Here is a 22,649-nt window from a genome sequence, read left to right on the forward strand (position 1 = left end):
TGAATCACTACTTCATGTTAAATACCACTTAGGAGGAAGCACTGAGGGTGGCAGGGGCACAGAATGTACTCTGGATGGGTTACATTACCCAAGTGTGGCTTGATTAGCACCACTACTAATTGAATTGGTTGAGTCCTAAAGGACAAAGTTTTTGGATTGTGTCTTTGGCAGGTGGTGAGGGAACCAACAAGTGGGAAAAACTTTGCCTTAGTCCTCACCAATCCATATCTTGCATATGCATCCGTCCATGACACTATTAATATGAGTAACCACTATGCTGTCCTTGTGGAGAGTGTATGCTGTATTGGCATAGAGGATACCCTTCATCATGTGTGGCATTACCACTGTGCCGAATTGAACAGATCTAGCAGCTCAAAACTGGGCATTTATGAGGCATTTTGTGCCCTCAGCAGCAGAACTGTAGTTAACCAGTCTGTAGCCTCATGGCCCAGCACATTTCCCACTCTACCATTACCATCAAGCCAAAAGATCAAACCTACTTCAATGAAGAGTGCAGGAGAGCATGCGAGGAACAGTAGCAGGCACACCTAATAATTGTCAACATGGTGAAGTTACAACACAAGACTACCTTTACCACAATTAAATAACTAACTGCAGGAGGCTCCATAAATATCCCTTTCTTCAATGATGGGGAAGCCCAGCATATCAGTGCAAAAGTCAAGCTGAAGCATTTGAAGCCAGATTCAGCCAGAACTGTTCACTCTTCCTGAGATCACTAGATGCCAATTTTCAGCCTATTCTACTCTCTCCGCATGTAATCAAGAAATGGCTGATGGCACTGGATATTGCAAAGGCTAAGAGCCTTAAAAACATTCTGGCAATATTACTGAAGACTTGTACTTCAGAACAAACTCCCTAGCCAAGCTGTTCCAGTACAGCCACAACACTGGCTTCTACCACCCAGCAATGTAGAAAATTATCCAGGTATATCGCAAAAAAGCAGGGCAAATCCAATCTGGCCAGTCTATTCTTGACCAAAGTGATGGGAAGCATCTTAGACAGTGCTGTTTAATGGCGCTTAGTCAGCAATAACCTGCCTGTTGATGTTTAGTTTGAGTTCAGCCAGGGTCACTCAGCTCCAAACCTAATTACTTGGCCTTGGTTCAAACAAGGTGAAAAGGTGAGTTACGTCCTTAATATCAAGGCAGCATTTGACCAATTGTAGCATCCAGGCACCTTTGCAAAACTGAAGTCAATGGGAATCAGGGGGAAAACTCTCCACTGAATCACAGAATCCCTACAGTGCAGAAGGAGGCCATTCAGCCCATTGAGTCTGCACCAACCTCAATCCCGTCCAAGCCCTATTCCCCTAACCCTGACACTAGCTTCTATTTAGCATGGCCAATCAACCTAACCCGCTGTCTTTGGAGTATAGGAGGAAACCCACACAGACATGGAGGGAACACGCAAACTCCACACAAAGTGAATCGATGCCAGAATTGAACCGGTGTCCCTGGCACTATGAGGCAGCAGTGCTAACCACTGTGCCACCCCCTCCATGCTTGGAGGCGTACCTACTACAAAGAAAGATGGTTGTGATCGTTGGGATCAACCATCTCAGCCCAGGGACAACGCTGCAGGAGTTCCTCAGGGTAGTGTCTTAGGTCAAACCTCTTCAGCTGTTTCATCAATGACCTTCCCACCATCATGAAAGCAAAGGTAGAGATTCTCGCAATAATTACAACTTCTCAGACCCTGAAGCAGTCAGTATCTACATGCAGCAAGTCAAGACAACATTTTGGTTTGGGCTGATAAGTGGCAAGTAACAATTCGTACAAAATGCCAGGCATTGACCAAAAAAATAGAATCTTACCATCTCCTCATGACATGCAAATTAACCAAGGAAAGAAATAGCTTTGTGTAAAGTGTTTTTCAATCATAGTCACAAATTGAATGCAGTTGACAGCCAATAGTTTGAGGTATCCACTGATATCCAACAGATACTAGCACCATTAATATAGTAAAACATTGAGGTAAAAGTGTTAACAAAATTTGCTATCAAGCCACACAAGGTGATATTAGAATAATGACTGAAACCTTTGTCAAAAAGGCAATCTTTAAGGAGCATTACCTCTTTAGTTGATATGTGATCCAAAACACCATCTTGAGGGCCCAGTTATACAGATATGAGCTCTTCTGGAATCTTCATTGACAGGAAGTGCTCCAGTTACTGATGCAGCTGATGGAAGAGCTGAATTTGCTCTTCTAATAGGTTGGTAAACAGAACCCAAAGCCATTAATTCAGCAGGGAACTGCCTGATGCTGTTGAATAGGATTCTGTCTGAGGGACCATAGCCTGGTGGCCGAATTGAGAAATCTCACTAATGGCAGCAGCTATTAGTTGATTCTTTGTTGTGAAATGCATTTGGATTACAACGTAAACCTAAAGAGTCAAGCAAATACTCTCCTCACAAAGTATTCAGTGGATGAGTCTTCAGAACACCTAATTCCAGCTTAGCCTTGTGTATCCTACTGTAATGATCAATTAGCAAAGTCATATGGACTCAAAACGTTAACTTGGTTTCTCTCTCCAGATGCTGTCAATTTTGCTGTATTTTCCCAGCATTTTCTGTTTTTGTTTGATTTACAGTATCTGCAGCATTTTGTTTTTATTAAAAACATACTCAAATTTTTCCTCATCCCAATGTCCACCTTTGTATGCAGAACATCAAGCTGTATGTGAATCCTCAATATGTAAATGTGCCACTAGCTGCTGGAGCATACGTTGTCCATGAAGTTAAGAAGAATGGATCTGGTCAAAATGCCATGGAATATGGGAGTCAGTTGGGCTATCTACTGATCATAAGTTTATGCAAAAAGAAAAGCACCTAGGCCATCAGTCATAGTCCACATGTAACAGACTCTCTTGGAACAGGTGCATCCTACTGGATGGTTCCTTAAGCAGCCTGCCAAAGTTATTTGGCAGTCAACTTGTCAGAACTTTCAACCAAGCGCAAAGATGTACTTGGTTGATGTTGAGAAGGGTTCTCTCCTCATCAGATCCTTCCTGTACACCCAGAATCTCTCCCCTTCCCACCCTACCCTTAAGGCACCTCCTTCTGGAATGTGCCTTTGTGAAGCAAAGCCTGAAAACAGATGCAATGGTTTTTGCTGAGATTATCCTAAACAGCTCTGTAACAGAACTCTGTGCTCTACAGTCTGTTATTGGGCACACATTAAAAAAAATTAACTGCTGGAGAACCATCAACTCGGTGAAAGACACATTTTGGTCTACCCAGAACATTCAGCTCTACCAGTACAAAATGCTGTTGGTGACTGGGTCACTCCAAGGTTCAGGGTTACATGTTGATGGATACACTAAAGCTGGGACAGCAACTACAAAAACCTAATGATGAAAGGCCACCAAGGTCCTCTTGCCAATGATGACCCTAGGATGATGATGATGATGACAGAATTCAGCAAATAGTAATGCCCATCAATTAAGGGGATGTGGTTAGACTCTTCTGTAAATGTTACTTGTCAATTATGAACCTATACCTGCATGTTGCTGCTTACAAATATGAACTGCGCTATTAGTTAATGAGTTACAAATGGTACAGAACACTTTCAGTAATGATTTTATGATGAAGGTCATTGAAACAGCAGCTGATTTTGGGCTTAAAACATTAATAAATTCTTGCAACAATATATTGGTATTGAGGTATGTCCTTTGTGCTGTTATGATTCTAATGGAGAAATTCCCCCATTACAAGAGATGTCATCTTATCCACAGTCTTTGCTATGTCCAATATGCTCAGCTGTTTCTTGATATTGTGTAGTGTGCATCACATTGTCTGAAGACTGACATCTGTGATGTTGGGAAGCTCAGGAACAGGTTGGTATGGTCAACTATTTGGCACTTCAGGTTGAAGAAGGCATTATCAATTAGCCACAGTCCGAGTTTGGAAGGTACAGTAATATAATGATTGTTGGGATGCAAGGGTTGACAAGATTCCACAAACCACAATGAGTTCAGTGGCTATATAATTTATTTTAGTGATCTTGTCTCAGGGATAATCTCACCCAAGTTGACATGAGAATACTTCTGTAGTTCTTCAAAATGTCAAGACATCTTTTGCATCCACTCAACAGCAGACAGAAAAGAATGTCTCATATAATACAGCACTTGAGTGCTGCACTTAAGTATGTTTGATTTATTATTGTTGCATTAGTATACAGTAAAAAGAATTGTTTCTTATGCGTTATACGGACAAAGCAACCTGTTTTAGGGAAGGAGAGTGCGCAGAATACAGTGTTACAGTCATTGCTAGGGTGTAGAGAAAGATCAACTTAATGTGAGATAGGTCCATCCAAAAATCTCATGGCAGCAAACAAAAAAGTGTTTGAGAGTCAGTTGGTATACGTCCTCAGACATTTATATCTTTTTCCCGGATGGAAGGCAGCGGAGGGGAGTATGTCTGGGATGCACAGGGTCCTTGAATATGCTGGCTGCTTTTCTGAGGCAGTGGGAAACATGATATTGTTAATGGATGAGTGGCTGCTTTGAGTGATGGGCTGGGCTTCGTTCACAACCCTTAGTTTCTTGCAGTCTTGAACAGAGGAGTCATATCAAACTGTGATACAACCAGAAAGAATGCTTTCTATGATGCATCTGTAGATGTTGGTGAGAGTTGTAGCAGCTATGCCAAATTTCCTTAGTCTCCTCAGAAGAGAGAGGCATTGGTGGGCTTTCTTAACTATAGCATTGGCATGGAGCGACTAGGACAGGGTGTTGGTGATTTGGACACCTAATAACCTGAAGCTCTTGACGATTCCTACTTTGTCCTCATTGATGTAGACATGGCATGCTCTCCATTACACTTCCTGAAGTTGATGACATTGAGGGAGAGATTGTCGTCGCACCAGTTTAGTAGATTCTCTCTTTCCTGTACTGTCTCCCATCATTATTTGAGATCCAACCCATAAACGAGCATATAAAGAGGCTGAGGACACAGTCTTGCAGAGTACCAGTGTTGTGGGTGATCATGGAAGAGGTGTTATTGCCAATCCTTACTGACTGCAGTCTGTGGGTTATGAAGTCTAGGATCCAGTTGCAGAGGGATGAGCTGAGCCCCAGGCCACAAAGTTTGGAGGTGAGTCTCTTAGGAATTATGGTGTTAAAGCCTGAGCTGTAGTTTATGAATAGGAATCTGAATGTGTGTCTAGATTATGTGCTTGCCTGTAGAGTGGGACTTGAACTGAATCTTGTGTCTCAGGTGAGAGTACCACTGAGCCAAGACCGATATAAATATTCACTGCTGAGTTTGCTTATCTTGATTATTAGAATGGAAGCAAGTCAAAAAGGATTCTTTAAAGAATATGGCACACATCCTATGATAAGAAATACAAGTTACTGGGGAGGTATTCATCATTGTACTAATTGTGTTGTAATTCGACAGGTCTTTGGGCTGTTGAACTACAACAGCCCAAGAAAACTCAAGTTGGGATTTATTTACAGTGAAGCTCTTGGATATGAAAAAATAGTGATGAGAAAAGTGAAGCCTACCTGCAAAAATGAATGGACAATTTTGATTTGACAATTGATCCTCCTGTAATGGAATGAAAAATTCTGTACAAGCAAGCAGCATCATTTTGTCAAACAATTACATGGTTTTTAACATCTCAGCCCAAATTTTCACAGCATTCTCAACAGTGATTTGTGGATGCAGTGTCTTCCAGTTCTGCTGAGTTTAGATTTTTTTTTGTCCGTGAGAATGGTTAATTCCAATATAGAATCCACAAATCTAATTAAAGTAAAAGCAATCAGGGGAGAGCTATCAGTACATAAAAAAATGTGGTTATCCGCCTCCACATCCCCCCCCCCAACTTTTCAGGAAAATATAACACCCACTGCAGAGGAGTGGGGCTGGGACAGGAGATAAAGAAAACTCCAGGAGGTGCAGGGAGAAAGCAGTATTGCTCCATATACAATTTCTGATACAACGCAAAACAAAATTTGCTGTGCATCTAGATAGCCAAAAATAAGCTTTGATTACAAAGTAAATTACTTTTATATATAAATGTATCAGTATAATATACAAGTGTTAGGCACAGGAGTAGGCAATTCAGCCCCTCATGTCTGCTCTGCCATTCAATATGGTCATGGCTGATCTCATCTTGGCTTCATCCTCACCTTCCTGCCTGCTCCCCATAACGCTTCATTACTATAAATTCAAAACCTATCTATCTCCTCCTCAAATTTGCTTAGTGTTCCAGTGTCCACTGCACTCTCGGATAGAGAATTCAACAGATTCACGACCCTTTGAGTTAAGTAATTTCTTATTTGTCTTTAAGCTGTTGAATAACAGGGTGTTTGCTGTCGAGCATATGGGTTGGAGTGGATAGAAGTATCAGTATTTTTAGAAAGACGTGTACACACAGTTGAACTTACCGTATGATTAGCTTGCAATTCCCAGCATTTCAGTATTAAAATACTTGTGCCTCACAGCACAACTCATGTAAAACTTTATTATGAATACTGTACTCCAATTGGCAAATTGTACTGTGAACATTTACAGTGAAATCATGTCCTGTTATTCACAGTAAAATGTTTAATATACAATTGATTACAGGTTGGTAGTAATAAGTCATAATATATTGTTTATCTATATACATATAGCTTAATATTTCATATACATTTTCTGTCAAAGCATAGGCAAACTATTTACAAATTAGACCAACTGCTGAGCAGCACTCCCTTGCTACAATGTGTAAACCCCATATTCCCTGCAGGCCACATAGTGAATTACTGTATGTAGTGTTGCTCAGAGAGCTGCTCCTTTATGACTACCACAAGCTAGGGCTATATGCTAACAGCTGACAGGTCTCAATAGCTGTTCTTAGACTGGTTTAGTCTTCCAAGATCCATCTTTGCATTGGCCATAGCTCTGTAATTTAGCAAACATCACTGGATGACTCAAGTCAGTGAGTGACAGCATTCTTTGGGTAGACTCTCAAATAGAAAAGTGTGATTTAATATATTTGTTGGCCTGAAATGGAAAAAGCAAGAATGCCTCCAATCAGTGTCTTGCATCACAAACTTTGGGATACTCACATGTCAAGGTAAAATGGGATTAATTATGAAATTGTTATCGAGGGTAGAAGCATGTGCTGCCCAACATCACCAACCCACCTTCAAACTCAACTCACTTGCCAATCCTGCTTACATTAACCATAACGCAACTTGTCTTTCATGGTGCTGGACATCTCAGCATACAGCAATTAGGCATATATAAAAATTAAACTGACTTTTTTTTGTACATCAATGAAGTGCTCAGTGATGAAGAGGTGGAACAGGAGAAGAAAGCAAAGAACAGCATCTCTCAAAAACAGGTTAAAAAACCCAAGGAGTTCCAGAATGATGGGCTTGTGTAATTTGGTAAATTAGCATCAATAGAACTGCACAAAAGTATCATGCAAGAATGGGGCTATATCCTGATGATTTGAGTTAATAGAGAGTTCAGCATACGGAACCTGGAAATCTGAAAATCTGATCGTGAGGTAGGAGAAATTGGCTCTTAAATCTATTTAGTTGATGCTTAGCTGGCTCCCACACATAACTGATGATGTTGAGAGTCCCTCCGCTCCCTGACTGGAACAATATCAAATTAGGATGTTCAACAGCATCAAAATGAGACAATTGTTCAGCTTGGGGAAAATTTGCACTCAGTAGAGCTTGTTACAGTTGTGCCCACATATGAATGCATAAAGTAGGCAACATCCTTTATAAGGGTAGAGGTATTTACTTAAATGCAGTAGACTCTACAGTATAACGCTCCATCTATTATTAAAACCAACAGCCTTTCTTTCATTTCAAAAAGTTCTTGTAGGTTCATTATCACCTTTTTGGAGGTGTGGGGGGAAGGGGGTGCTCAGACTTAATTCAACCAATTCTTCATGTATGCTATGGAAGACAATTCTGAAAAATATAGGTAAGAGTGTGCTCACTGCTTATTGCTACTTTACCTGACTTCAAAAGTGGGAAGCCCCTTACGGGTGACAATATTTTTGTAGCATATTTTGCTGAACTTAATATTCACAAGTTTGCTTGGGAAATACCAAATGGCATTCAATCTGCTGGAATCTGCAACAGGTGTTGGAATCCAAGCTCCATTGGATCTGCTGTGCTAATTGGATCTCGGGTGTTGACGACGCCATCTCTAGCAGAAGCCTGGATGCTCACTGCCTAACCAACACTCTAAGGGTGTTGGATGGATGGGGGAAGGAAGATACGTAATATAAATTTGGTGTCTCTCTAGAAAATATGGTCAAAACTTAAGTGGACATTTAACTGTAAACCATGTGCAAAACCTGAAGGGGATAAATTACAAAGAACAAATTTTTTCATTGAAAACTATGTTTCCCTACAGATTCTGTCAGACCTTTCAGACTCTGCTGTAAAGGACTGATATTTTCAGATGCTGATGTGGTTCAGGAACTATCTGTCTTGATGTAAATCCCAACAATTTGGGGCAGAAGATAATCTCAGGCCACTATTTCCAGGCTTGGAACAAATGGTTTGAGTATCAATTAAAAATGGGATGAGATATGCTCCTTTTATCAACAAGAACAAGATCTGTTAATCAGCGTCATTTGACACTGGAACTTGGAGGGGATAATTGTGGGCAAAAAGTGCACAATTCTTGGAGCTTAGAATCTAATATGCGACTGGTATTCAGATACCCCAGCAGCTACATGAAAGGTCAGCAACTTCTCACTCAGGCTCAATTTTAAGAACATCCCTTCAGCCTCAAGAATTCGTTCACAGTGGTTGAAGTTAATGTCTCAGTTCAATCTTTAATATAAATCCCAGCAACGAATATTAAAATCAGAATCTAATGACAACACATGTTTCAGTTATGATCATTTGCAGATAAATTGGGACCAAGCCCCTCAATATTTTGTATAATTTTATTTGGTGTAATAATGTCAGCAAGGACCCACAGAGAGAGTACACTTTATTAAATCAGAGCATGTGTGTCCAGAGCATTTGTTTGGTTGAAGGACAATGATGTTTGAGAATGGTTTGGTGTAAATTACTGAGGGAATATTGGACTGAATGGGGCCAAAGACAGATTTAGGTGAATGAAATTAGCCATTGTGTGAATTTTTTTAAAAGTATTTTATCAGATCATGCAATCAAAAGATGCAAATCTGTTAAAAAGAATGACTGAATACTTCTCATCCTTAGATATTTGTTCCAGTGTCCAATCTGGTTAACTCTGTATTGTGTTACACTCACTGATGAGATATTAAATCAGGTCACATACCTGGAACCTTACAAAGGGATATGTCAGCTGCACAATCATGCTGCCTTGATGTGCAGTTGCTGACTTGACCCATGCTGAACAAGTTTCTTTGTCGGCTGAACACTGGGCTGCCACAATCAAGGCTTTGCTATAAAGGAAGAACTTTGGATTTTCCATTCCAAATCTGAGAGGTCTGGACTCCTGATCACACTAGGAGTGTTCAAAACTTGTCACAGAACCTTCATTCCAAACTAGACCTACCTACTTAAACCGAGGGATAACCTGAAAATATCATGCCACAGACCCCCATAAAATTGATTTTGGGGTATTCAGTTTAATACTGTTCAATAAAACATAAATCCAACACTGGTTTATCATTCTTACAAACATCTAATATTAATCCATACATTATTTGACACTGCATCCTTAATTTGGATTTTTAAAAATATTTATCCATTCTATCCCAACGTAGAGGAAAGACAGCCACAGTCATATTAAGGGGTAAATTCCAATTGGGCAGTTTTCCAACAGTTCACCCAGTGTGTGCGTGCTGAGTGGGGGAACAGAATCCAATATTTGACTTGATGGAATGTACAAGATCAAATGAAGGACTCTGATTTTTAAGTGGCATGTGCTGACACTTTCCAATCAAGGAGTCTCGAGGACCATCACACCACCAGAAGGGCTTACATTTTCTGATAGAATATCACAAAGTATCAACAGCTGTTGTATTGCAGTTTTGAATACAATTAACCCAAGAGTTTCAAAAATTAGGATTAAAATTTTTTTAAAAACTACATAGTTTGTGCTGGAAATGAGTGAGACGAGAGTTGGGGGGAACCTCTATTAACACCAATAGTAATACAAAGCTAAGCAATATACACATTTTTTGAAGAAGGTAAGCAGACAATTCAGTGTAGCTGAATACACCCAATGCACTAGTATGAAAACTGCCTCAGTACTGTACTGTTATTCAATCTGGGAGGATAGAGGAGGTGCCATTATTGCCCCATCACCACACGCACAATATATGTAATGATGGAATGTTTACTATCCTTTAATATTAGAAATGGTTACACTATGAAATAAATGTCATTTGTTGCTTTTATAAATTTAAGTCAAGCCCTTCAAAAAAAGTTTAAATAAAATCTTTGTTGCCCCACCCTCCGTCACAGCTTTTTTCCTCCTCCCCACCTCTGTCGTCGCTTTCGTTCCCTTTCCCCCCAGTATCATGACTCCTCCCCAAGTGTCATGGCTTTCCTTCCCCCCACCCCCCGTCATGGATTGCCTGGTATGAGGAGGGACAGGTCAATTCCACTGCTTCTGGAAACGTTCCACACATGGCCCAGCAGAAATGCTCCTTTATTGTAGTGATTAGACCACTGCTTCCCTTTCCTGAAGGCTGGAGGATGACTGGGTACTGCAGCAAAATACTATTGCAGGACAAGATTAGTCCTTGGGGAGCTCATGGTCAGATGGACCCATGACTAGAAACCTCCATCAATAAGGATCTCCACTGGTTTGGCTAGTGGCCCTGCCTCATTCCACACTTCCAATTTTAAATGGGACTAACTGTAAACTGATTTTAAGAACTGAAAATAGATCTCAAAGGAATCCAGAGTGCCCTGGGTCTTTTAATGAGAACATTTAGTTTTGGGAAGAAGCAAAAGGTCTCTAACCTAGATCTAATGTCAATATTTACATCAACACCACTCACTATACTGAACAAGACTGCTCAACACTCAAAACTTATCATATACAGATCTGAACAAACACTGAGCTCAAGAGTTCTACTGACCCAAGTTTAGAAAGAATCATATCCTTCCAAACACCATGGCTAAGACATAAGAGTGTCTGAAACCCAGTCCAAAGCCTGCTTTTGATGTGGGTACAGTCAAGGAAAGACAGATGCTGTGCCCTCAAGTTTGAAGTGGCACATTAGTAGACCCTTTGAACTTACTTGGGGCTTGCTTTTAATGCTCTTGACAAAGTTCTTCCCACTCCCACACCCCTTTGTCCACTATAGGCTTTCACTGCATCCAGGCATTCACTGACCATCCACTCTCAGTGGTTATTTTCAGAAGCCCAGATTAAACATTACAATAATGACAGGTACAAAAAGTACAAAAAACAAAACTGCACTGAGAAAACAAAAAAAAAATAGACTGGGTTCTAGTGGGAAAGGTGACATGGAAAGGGGAGGAAAGTTATAACCACAACTTTATCCAGGGTTCTAAATTATGCCATGCTTTCTGTTACCTCCTTCCATATTACCTGAAGTACATACTTCAGTTTTTCCAAAGGCACTTAATATCCACACAAACAGCACAGACATTTGCAATGGAGTTGGATCCTGTGTTACTGTGATCCACACAGAAATCAGGATGTAAAACGAAAATATTAAAAACCGGAAATAATCATCTTGTCACGCAGACTACCAACGTGAACAGGTTCCTACCGAGTGAGGCCGGTTTGTGGTATGAAAAGATGCATCATAGGCGGCTAGAGATTTGTAACTTTGTCAGTTCATCTGTTTCCTCTGGATCCTTGTCACTCACTTTGCCATCTGTTTCCTTGGCCTGTTCTTTATTGACCTTCTGACATGCAGAAAGCGAGTTTTTAGCATCAGTGTTATCTGAGTAACAAATAGATCTGTCTGATATTGGCAGAGAAGGCACAAGGTTGGCAAGCTCATCTGTGGGCGAACGCCCAATACTTCCGTCCACTTGCACTCGGATGTCTGGAGACACTGAGTGCTGGTGTGATGGGATGATCCCACTGTTTGTGCTTTTTGGGTACAGGTATGTTTTCATCTGGCCTTTGCCCTTAACATTGACCGTCCCTCGGTAATCAAAGTCATAACCCATTTCGCTCAATATTCGATAGCTCTCTTCACTCACCTGGATCCTACATTCCACTCCTGTAGTGTCCATCCTACTAGCAATGTTGACTGTGTCACCCCATATGTCATACAGTAGCTTTGTAGTGCCGATAACACCTGCAGTGAGGGGTCCATGGTTGAAACCAATCCTTAATTTAAAGTTGAACCATAGCATGTCCTTGTTGAACTCATCCACGACCCTCATCATTTCTTTGGCAAACTCAAAAAGCGTCTGCAAGTGACTGTGCGGATGGTTGCTATCGCGTCTTTGTGATGGATTCAACCCAGAAGCTGCCATGTAAGTAGCTCCAATGGTTTTAATTTTTTCAATATTGCTGTTGTATTGGGGTTTGCTCAATAATTCATCAAAATCACCAATCAGTTCATTCAATACTCGGTAGCACTCCTTTCCCCCTTCATAGTTCTCCTCATAAAACTCACTGAAATTAACTATGCTGGCAAAAATAACCCCAACATCCTCGTGGTTTTTGGAGTAATGGGGAGTCACCTTGAGCTGATCAGCCACATGGGCTGGGATAATGTTATGAAGGAGCCAGTCTGCTTGGTCCTTCATGCTCTGTATCTTGTGCCGATGAAGATCTGCCTCCACGTTGCCATGGTAATTGAGACGGTAACTAACCTCAAACTCCCGGTTCAGGAACCAGACTAGCAGAAGCAACAAGACAATATCCAGAATCACTTCCTGTCTGATCAATTCCAGATTCTTTGAACTTTCACCTGACATTGAGATATTGCATCCAACTTCTCTGCTTTTGGGAGGTGAGATGGTGGGGAGAGAGAGGGAGAGAGAGAAAAAACAGCTTTTTATGACAAGTGCCAACAAACAAATGGCATGTTTTACGATATAAAATATGTTCAGCGCCAAGATTCGCCTACAATATACATTGATGCTAGCCTGTATACATCACAATATATAACTTTAGATAAACACAACTGATGAAAATAGCCAGAATGATTAAGGAATTGAAGGAATTATGTAAATTGGCATGTCTTCTCTAGAAAAAAAAGTCAAGAGGATTCTCAAGGGAGTAAGGACATTAGAATCATAGAAAAGCTACGGCACAGGAAGAGACCAGAATGCCTCTGCCTGCTCAAGTAACAAGCTGCCCATTCTAGTTCCAACTTCCAGTAGCTGGTCAGTACCCTTGCAGGCTGCAGCAAATCAGGACTAGATCCAGGTACCTCCTGCCCCCTCCACCATTCCCAGACAGCAAATGCTTGGCACTTACCACTCTTGGTGAAAAAGTTTAACCTAGTATCCCCTTTAATCCTACCAATCACTTTAAATCTCTGTTCCCTGGTAACTGATCATTCCACTAGGGCAAACAAGTCATTCTCGTCTGCTCCATTTAAGCCCCTTATAATTTTGTACACCTCAATCAAGTTACCCCATATCCTGCTCTTTTCTAAGAAAAACAACCTTAGCCTACCACATCTTTCCTCATATCTGTAATTGTTCAGTTCTGGCAACATTCTTGTAAACCTCTTCTGTACTCTCTCCAGCAATTATGTTCTTCCTGTATTGTGCCGACCAGAACTATGTGCAAAACTCTAGCTGTGATCTAACCAATCTTTTATACAGTTCCCTTACTTTTTTAATATACACCTCTTGAAATAAAGGAAAGCATTCCATGTGCCTTTGTTGCTACCTATATACCTCCCCTACTATCTTCAGGGACTTGTGGACATGCACTCCAAGGTTCTTCACTCTCTGCCCCTCTCAATAATCACCCATTTATTGAGTATTCCTTTACTTTGCTTGTCCTCTCAAAATGCACCAGTTCACACTTCTCTGGAATGAACTCCATCTGCCATTTTTCCACCCGCTTTGTACCATGATAAGCTACATCACCTTGTTCAGACCAGCAGAGTCAGAGGATATGTATGCCCTGTACTTATAGGCCTGCTTTTAAAAATACATAGTATCACATAGCCAAGGTAACTCAAGGCCCTGAAGTCCCAGTGAATAAGAAACAAAACACTTTTATGTCTTTGGTTCTCAAAAGCATTTTACAGCCAATGAATAGCTTCTGAAGTATAGTCAGTGCTGCATAGGCAAATGTGGCAATCAATTTTGCACACAACATTGCTGAACAGAAAATTAGATCGATGTCTATATAAACTGTCCTAATGATATTGGTTGAGTGATGAATTTGGACAGGACACCAAGAGAACTTCCTGAAATACTGCAGTGGGATCTTTAACAATCAGTTGGCCCATTGTGTCTGATTTTGTCCAAACAGCTACCAAACCTGATCCCATTTCCCAGCTCTTGGTCTGTAGCCTTCTAGGTTACTACACTTCAACTCTATACCTAAGTAGTTTTTAAATGCAAAAAGGGTTTCTGCTATTCATGCAGTGGGTTACATGCCCCACCACCTTCTGGACAAAAATAAATTCTCAATTCACATCAATCTTCTTTGCCAATTACTTTAAAATTTTGCCCCTGGTAATTAACCTCAAGGCCTTAGTTTTATTGCAATGACACTTCAGACAATGCTACACTCCCACACAATCTAGGCTATTAATTCAGTGCAGTACTGAGGTAATGCAGTATTCTGTGAAGTGCATTATTCAAAGTACTGTTGGAAATGTCATTTTTTTCGAATGAAACTCCCTTTCGCAGCTCAAGGAATGCAAAAGATAAAAACCAACCGGTAATCCCAAACTGACCAAGATGTTTTGAGAAAGCATTAATTGTTAAAGTGCCAGTGAAGGTAAGAGTAGGATGCTTAGGCAGATGAACATGTGGCTGAGGAAGTGGTGTAGGGGGCAGGGTTTCAGATTTCTAGATCATTGGGACCTCTTCTGGGGTAGGTGGGACCTGTACGAGAGAGATGAACTACAAGGGGACCAATATAGTTGCAGGGAGGTTTGCTAGTTTTTTTTGGGGATGGTTTCAACTAGATTTGCAGGGGGGTGGGAACCAGAGTGCCAGAGCAGACAGTGAAGTGGGGGTGAAAATAAGCGATGATAGTTCATGCAAAACCACAAATAGAAGGATTGTGTGTGGTGGTAATAATCTTCTGAGGTGTGCCTATTTCAATGCCAGGAGTATTGTGGGGAAGGCAGACAAGTTGAGGGCATAGCTTGACACATGGAATTATGACATTATAGCCATTAGTGAAACTTGGCTACAGGAGGGGCAGGACTGGCAGCTCAATGTTCCTGGGCTCCAATGTTTCAGACATTGCTAGTCAGGGAAAATGTTGCAGCAGTGCTCAGGCAGGACAAATCAGAGGGCTTGTCTACCAAGACCATATGGGTGGAGCTGAGAAACAAGGTATGGGATTGTATTATAGAGAACCAAAAGTCAGTGAGAATTGGAGGAAGAAATCTGCAGAACGGTAGCAGCCGACTGCTGGAAACAAAGTTGAGATAGTAGGGGATTTTAATTTTCCACATAGAGATTGGGACTCCCATACTGTTAAAGGTCTCGACGGGGTGGAGTTTGTAAAATGTGTTCAAGAAAATTTTCTGAATTAATATATAGAGGTACCAACTAGAGAGGATGCAATATTAGATCTCCTATTAGGAAATGAGTTAGGGCAAGTGACGAAAGTGTGTGTAGGGGCTTCTTTTAGGTAGTGACGAAAGTGTGTGTAGGGGGAACACTTTGGTTCCAGTGATCATAACGCCATTAGTTTCAACTTGATCATGGATAAAGATAGATCTGGTCCTCAGGTTGAGGTTCTGAACTGGGAAAAGGCCAAATTTGAAGAAATGAGAAATGATCTAAGCAGCATGGATTGGGACAGGCTGTTCTCTGGCAAGGACGTGACTGGTAAGTGGGAGGCCTTCAAAAGAGAAATTTTGAGAGTGCAGAGTTTGTATGTTCCTGTCAGGATTAACTGCAAAGTAAATAAGAATAAGGAACCTTGGTTCTCAAGGGATATTGCACATCTGATAAAGAAGAAGAGAGAGATGTATGACATGTATAGGCAACAGGGAATAAATAAGATGCTTGAGGAGTATAAGAAGTGCAAAAAAACTACTTAAGGAGGAAATCAGGAGGGCTAAAAGACATGAGGTTGCTTTGGCAGTCAAGATGAAGGATCATCATAAGAACTTCTACAGGTATATTAAGAGCAAAAGGATAGTAAGGGATAAGATTGGTCCTCTTGAAGATCAGAGTGGTTGGCTTTGTATGGAACCAAAAGAAATGGGGGAGATATTAAATGGATTTTTGCATCCGTATTCACTAAGGAAACTGGCATGGAGTCTATGGAAATAAGGCAAACAAGTAGGGAGGTCATGGAACCTATACAGATTAAAAGGGAGGAGGTGCTTGCTGTCATGAGGCAAATCAGAGTAGATAAATCCCCAGAACCAGACAGGATATTCCCTCGGACCTTGAAGGAGACTAGTCTTGAAATTGCAGGGGACCTGGCACATATATTTAAAATGTTGGCATCCATGGGTGAGGTGCCGGATAGCTCATGTTGTTCCGTTGTTTAAGAAAGGCTCAAAAAGTAATCCGGAAAATTATAGGCCAGTAAGCTTAACGTCAGTAGTAGGTAAATTACTGGAAGAAGTAATTTAAGTAAGAGATAGGATCTACAAATACTTAGATAGACAGGGACTTATTAGGGAGAGTCAACATGGCTTTGTGCGTAGTAGGTCATGGTTAACCAATCTATTAAGAGTTTTTCAAGGCGGTTACCAGGAAAGTGGATGAAGGGAAGGCAGTGGATGTTGTCTACATGGACTTCAGTAAGGCCTTTGACAAGGTCCTGCATGGGAGGTTAGTTAGGAAGGTTCAGTTGCTAGGTATACATGGTGAGGTAGTAAACTGGATTAGACATTGGCTCAATGGAAGAAGCCAGCGAGTCGTAGTGGAGGATTGCTTCTCTGAGTGGAGGCCTGTGATTAGTGGCATTCCACAGGGATCAATGCTGGGTTCATTGTTGTTTGTCATCTATATCAATGATCTGGATGATAATGTGGTAAATTGGATCAGCAAATTTGCTGATGATACAAAGATTGGAGGTGCAGTGGACAGTGAGGAAGGTTTTCACAGCTTGCAGAGGGATTTGGATCAACTAGAAAAATGGCACGTGGAGTTTAATGCAGACAAGTGTGAGGTACTGCAGTTTGGAAGGACAAACCAAGATAGAACATACACGGTTAAAGGTAGGACACTGAAGAGTGTAGTAGAACAGAGGGATTTGGGAATACAGATACATAATTCCCTAAAAGTGGCATCACAGGTACATAGAACATAGCCTTTTGGTCACCTAATTACAGGAAGGATATTAATAAGGTTGAAAGAGTACAGAGAAGGTCTACAAGGATGTTGCCGGGACTTGAGAAACTGAGTCACAGAGAAAGGTTGAATAGGTTAGGACTTTATCTATACTCATCATTATTTTATACACCTCTATCAAATCTCCCCTCATTCTTCTACTCTCCAGTGAATAGAGTGAATGCAAGCAGGCTTTTTCCACTGAGGCTGAGGGAGAAAAATACTAGAGGACATGGGCTATGGGTGAAGGGGAAAAGTTTAAAGGGAATATTAGGGGGGGTCTTCTTCAGAGTGTGGGGAGTGTGGAATCAGCTGCCAGATGAAGTAGTGAATGTGGGCTCTCTTTTAACATTTAAGAAAAACAGGTACATGGATGAGAGGGGTGTGGAGGGATATGGTCCAGGTGCAGGTCAGTGGGACGAGGCAGAAAAATGGTTCCGCACAGCCAAGAAGGGCCAAAGGGCCTGTTTCTATGCTGTAGTGTTCTATGGTTCCATGGTTAAATTATTTGCTACAGACTTTCCACAACCTATCTTAAGAGACACAATAATGAATCTTAAATCTTACCCAAATGATTCTGAAGGTTCAGATTGAGTATCAGGAAAGCTGTAAACAGAAAACAAAAATAAGTCTACAAGCAGTTGTCTTGTCATCCATATTCAAGATCCACCATTTTCTTCCTTTGCGCTTCCCAAGACATCTAATTTCTTCAACTAAAATGCAGTTTATACAGGTTCATCATTCCTTTGTCCACAAGTTATAATTATCCTGTTAATGTCTCTGATTGACAGTTTGGGACAGTCACGTGTAACATTGCTTATATCCATTATGTAACACTGCTAATAGGCAAGAAATATGGGTGCTGATGTTTAGCGAAGTGCTGTTTTACTTCAGTTACACCCATCGCTGTAACACAAAATCTCCTTTATATGGTATTAGTCATTTTGATCTATACCCTCCAAAATATATTTCCCAGCTAAACCTATTTCCAGATATTTATAGTATCTTTTCTCTACCCTACCTCCTATGATTGACTTGCACTACTAAAAAGACAAGCACTTTAACTCCCTCTTTGAAAACTCCTCTTTTTTCTGTTATTTACATGATGTAAAATATATTGCTCTTGCTTTACACAATGTAACTGCAGTTCGTGCTCAAACAATCATTGTACGGTCTATTACCAAGACATAAATGACTAGCAACCATGTAAATGATCATTTGCCTTATCTGGGCTGCAGCATCAATGTTCAAAATCAAGATCTTAAACAGCTTGGTTTGGCCCAGCTGCAAATGTCAGCTGGGAGTCAGTAGAGGCCCAGGTGCAATTTCCAACTGAAATTTCCAGCTCCAGATCAAAATGAAAGCCTACATGGTGAAAATTCCTTGACCAATGGGTTTCGTGATTTTACCCCCACTAAAACTACACAATTTAACATGTTCTTTTTGGCTTGCCCAAGGAAGGAAGATAGTGAAAGTTGAGAATTTTTTTAGCTCATAGAATTGAGAGATCTTTTGTTCTTTTTCTACTGGTTACTTACATATTATTGCAATTTGGATATTTGATTAACTTACATAGAACATTAAAAAGTAGGAGTTGGCCCCTTAACCTTTGCTGTGCCACTCGATGGCAAATCTGATTGTGGTCTCAAATCCACTTTCCTGCCTGTCCCCCTTGGCTCCATTTGGTTGGTCAGAAATCTAACTCAGCCTTCAACATATATTACGACGCACATTCCACTGCTCTCTGTAATAGGGGATTCCAAATATTAATGAACCTCAGAAGAAATCCTCCTGATTTCCACCTTAAATGGGAGATTCCTTATTCTGGAACTGTACCCTTGCACTCTAGATTCCTCCACAAGAATGTTCATTATTTGCCCTCAGTAATTTCTGTCTTGGTAAAGGGTCAATACTCAAAGGCAGCTCTTTTGAGTGAGAGAAGACAGAGAATAATGGTACACTTAAAAAATAGAAGTTCCTCATGGAAATTCAAATGATTACAACCCGATTTCAAACTAGAACATTGCTGCTGGAATCCAAGACTATCCATCCTAAGAGTTTATTCATCTTGATTATGAAGGAAATGTTTGCAGCACCAAGAAATGGTTGTCACAGATCTCAGTCATGTCTCCCCCTGCCCCCCACATTGACCAGCAGTCCCTTACGAAGACCTCCTTACTACCTCCCTCCCCCATTGTTAGAGGTCTTCTCACCTTAGGTTAACAGCTGAACTGATCCCACATCTCTGAAACCAACCAGTGGGACACGGTCCTCTGTAATGCATTCCCTTCTGGTAGTGCAGAATTGATGTAAACCCAAACCTGAAATCTCACAGCTGACTCGCTGGTGCTTCAAACTCATTGTATCAAACTCTTTTTTATATAAAGTCCTCACCAAAGAGAGGTCATAATACCAGAGGTGAATGTAATATCTGCAAAGGAATCCAACCCCATATCAAATGAAGTGAAAAGGATTTGATACTCACGTGGAAGGACATAGCGTCACATACAGCAGGATGAGAAGCAACACGCCTACTATAGTGGCCAAGGAGAATCTCATCCAGGAGCTCAACTGGCAGAAGTTACAGTAGTGAATGAAAGTGATGATCATTGCACAACAGAAGAACATGGTAACCTGCAGAAAGAGCCACAAGTAAAAAGGTGCATTTCGGTTAATTCAGCACTGAGCAAGGTGCTTTTGGTAGGCAAAGATGTCTGGCATATTACCATATTGTTTTGTTTGAAACAATATAGCAAGATGTCTTCACTTGAAAGGCCATATTACAATCAGAATATAACAGTGATAGGATAATAGAATAACACACAGCAGAGAAGGAAGCCATTTGTTCTCTGAAAAAGCTACCAATTAATCCCACCATCCCCATCGCCTTGCAAATACTTCCCTCTAGGAACTTACTATTGAATCTTCAACCATCCTTTCAGAGTGTGCATTCCATTTAAATAACCCAAAGCAACAATTAATTCAACAGAGTTAAGGAAAATTTAGTCAAAATCGATTCACCACTTGTTTTGTGGATCTTCCCCATTATGATCCAAGGATACTCACATTGATATTTGTTTTAAATTCACATGTGAACTGGGAGAACACAGCAACAGCAGGGAGAGAGATGAGAATGGCTCCGAAAAAATGACGAGGCAGCCAACCTGAGATTGCCCTCATTAGTCTTTTGGTACATGGCATCACCTCATCCAAATAAAACGCCATTCTACAATGGAACAGTGAGCTGGGGTTAGAATATATGGGTAATACATTAAAGCAGTAATTTCAAATGATGTTCATATACTTCTTGCAAATACCCACAGCCTTTACATCTAAACTGAGGATACAGAATTGCAATGTAAAAAATAATCTTGATTCTGTTGACTAAAGAGGACCAAGTATGAACTGTGCATTTGTATTGGACTCTGAATGCCAGTGCCTGCACTTTGTTATTCTGTATTCTAGCACAAACAAAGTTCAAAAAATACACAAAAAATGAAATATCAAGCATCCAATGTGTTACTCTGTCTGGCTCTCTCCGCAAATGCTGCCTGATCTGTTGTGCTTTTAGCAGTTGATTGCACATTGCTGCATGTGTGCAATACTAGTTATTTCCAGGAGATGGAGCTGTAAACAGTTTTCTCAAAGAAGCTGAGCTGACCATGAAACTAAAATAATCAGAACTGGGCAGTTATTTGGAAAGAAAGCACGGCTCAACCATCTGCATTGAAATGGAGCTTCTGCTTTGCAATTCAATGTTATTGCACAGGCTATTCAGACAGAACTGGGACAGCCTGTAAAATTTAAGAAAATTGCATAAATTTGTGCTGTATAGCACAAATTCCAGATCTTTAACACCCAAGCTACAAATTACGTTTCATGTCACCACCTTAAGTCTAAATTTTTGGGAGGGTTGAGGACGGGGAAAAGGTGTCAGCTGAAGAGGCCTGAATGCATTTTGCAGGGGCTGGCTGGAGTATTATTTCTTATGGCGAGATGGCAAGCTACATTGCTGGTGGCAGCATGGGACCTGGAGAATAAAATTGAGAATGACTGTGACAATTTTAAAAGTTTTTAACATATTACAATCCATTACTACCTTCTATTCTCTACAATCAGAGAGCTAGGTGAGGAAGCCGCAAATATCCAAAGCACCCACAGGAAGTGCAACATCTTTCAATTATTAAACAAGTCCAACATCTGAAAAGTTGCTGAGAGCTTGTCTCTTTCTTGTGCATGCATTAAGAGTGCTTGAGACTACTGGTCGGGTAACAGTGAGGACACAGAAGTTTTCTCACCCATGCAAAGTGCACCAGTATCCTCTCAAAGCAAATTTGTGGGGAAAGCACGTTCAAATATGACAATGAGAAAAGTGCTGGAATGTGGCAGGGAGGAAAAGAGATGCTGTTGAAATTTTTTGTATTTTTAATAAAAAAGGCCCCATCATTAAAACATAACAAAATATAATCACCAAAAGAACCACCCAAGTATGGATCGGGTACTTTCTTGCGGGTAACATTTCTGATTTAGATTATTTCTTCACGGACTTCCTAACCTTAATCAAACAGGTCCACTATAATACCTGCTAGAGGATTTCAAAATCCAGGTTGGTACTCCAATCCATACTGAGATACCACTGCACTAACATGGTCTGAGGCCAACCGTATCACTCTACTCCTTTTGCTGAGATCAGATATTTCAATGCTGAAACAGCAGGTTAGCTAAGGCAAGTCACCCCCCACCCCTTTGCCCCAAACCACTCAACCTGATTGAATTTTACATTGAGGAAAAAAACTAATATTTTTAAACACTGACATTTCAGATCACAGAGAACGGCTATATTCCAACGAGGGAAATAAGTCCAAGGGGAGGTCCCATCATGTGGTTAACATAAACATTTAAAAAAAACAACATAATTGAACAAAGATGGGTGACAGGTCAGAAGATTGGGGTGAATATAAAAACAGTAAAAAAATGACAATAAGAGTAATAAGAAGGAAAAAATTAGAGTACAAGAAAAGAGCTAGCTAGAAATATAAACAGATAAAGAGTTTCTACAGATATTTTAAAAAGAGAGTTAACAAAGTGAGCATTGATCCTACAGAAAGTGAGTCTTGGGATTAATAATGGAAAATAAGGATGTCAGATGAATTCAACCTTAATTTGTGTCAGTCTCACAGAAGGTACGAGTAACATCCCAAATATAGCTACAAGTCAGGAATTGGAAGGGAGG

The 22,649-nt window shown here is 40.6% G+C and overlaps 1 protein-coding gene across 2 annotated transcripts in view; it reads right to left on the bottom strand.

The window, feature by feature from the left end:
* Positions 1-6,475: 6,475 nt before the first annotated feature.
* Positions 6,476-22,649, bottom strand: part of adcy9b (adenylate cyclase 9b) — a 134,990-nt gene continuing 118,816 nt past the window's right edge. The window contains exons 7-10 of one of the 2 annotated variants that reach the window (XM_080206736.1): positions 20,483-20,642; positions 19,902-20,050; positions 17,984-18,022; positions 6,476-12,917 (exon numbers count right to left, since the gene is read on the bottom strand). In XM_080206736.1, coding sequence (XP_080062862.1) covers positions 11,762-12,917; positions 17,984-18,022; positions 19,902-20,050; positions 20,483-20,642 — 1,504 coding nt within the window. In that variant the 3' untranslated portion in view covers positions 6,476-11,761. Of the gene's footprint in view, positions 12,921-17,983; positions 18,023-19,901; positions 20,051-20,482; positions 20,643-22,649 lie in introns of both variants that reach the window. The other variant, XM_080206735.1, reaches the window with a different exon arrangement.

Source organism: Carcharhinus amblyrhynchos, chromosome 18, assembly GCF_965287045.1.
Source record: "Carcharhinus amblyrhynchos chromosome 18, sCarAmb.v2.hapA, whole genome shotgun sequence".
NCBI classification, from domain to species: Eukaryota; Metazoa; Chordata; class Chondrichthyes; order Carcharhiniformes; family Carcharhinidae; genus Carcharhinus; species Carcharhinus amblyrhynchos.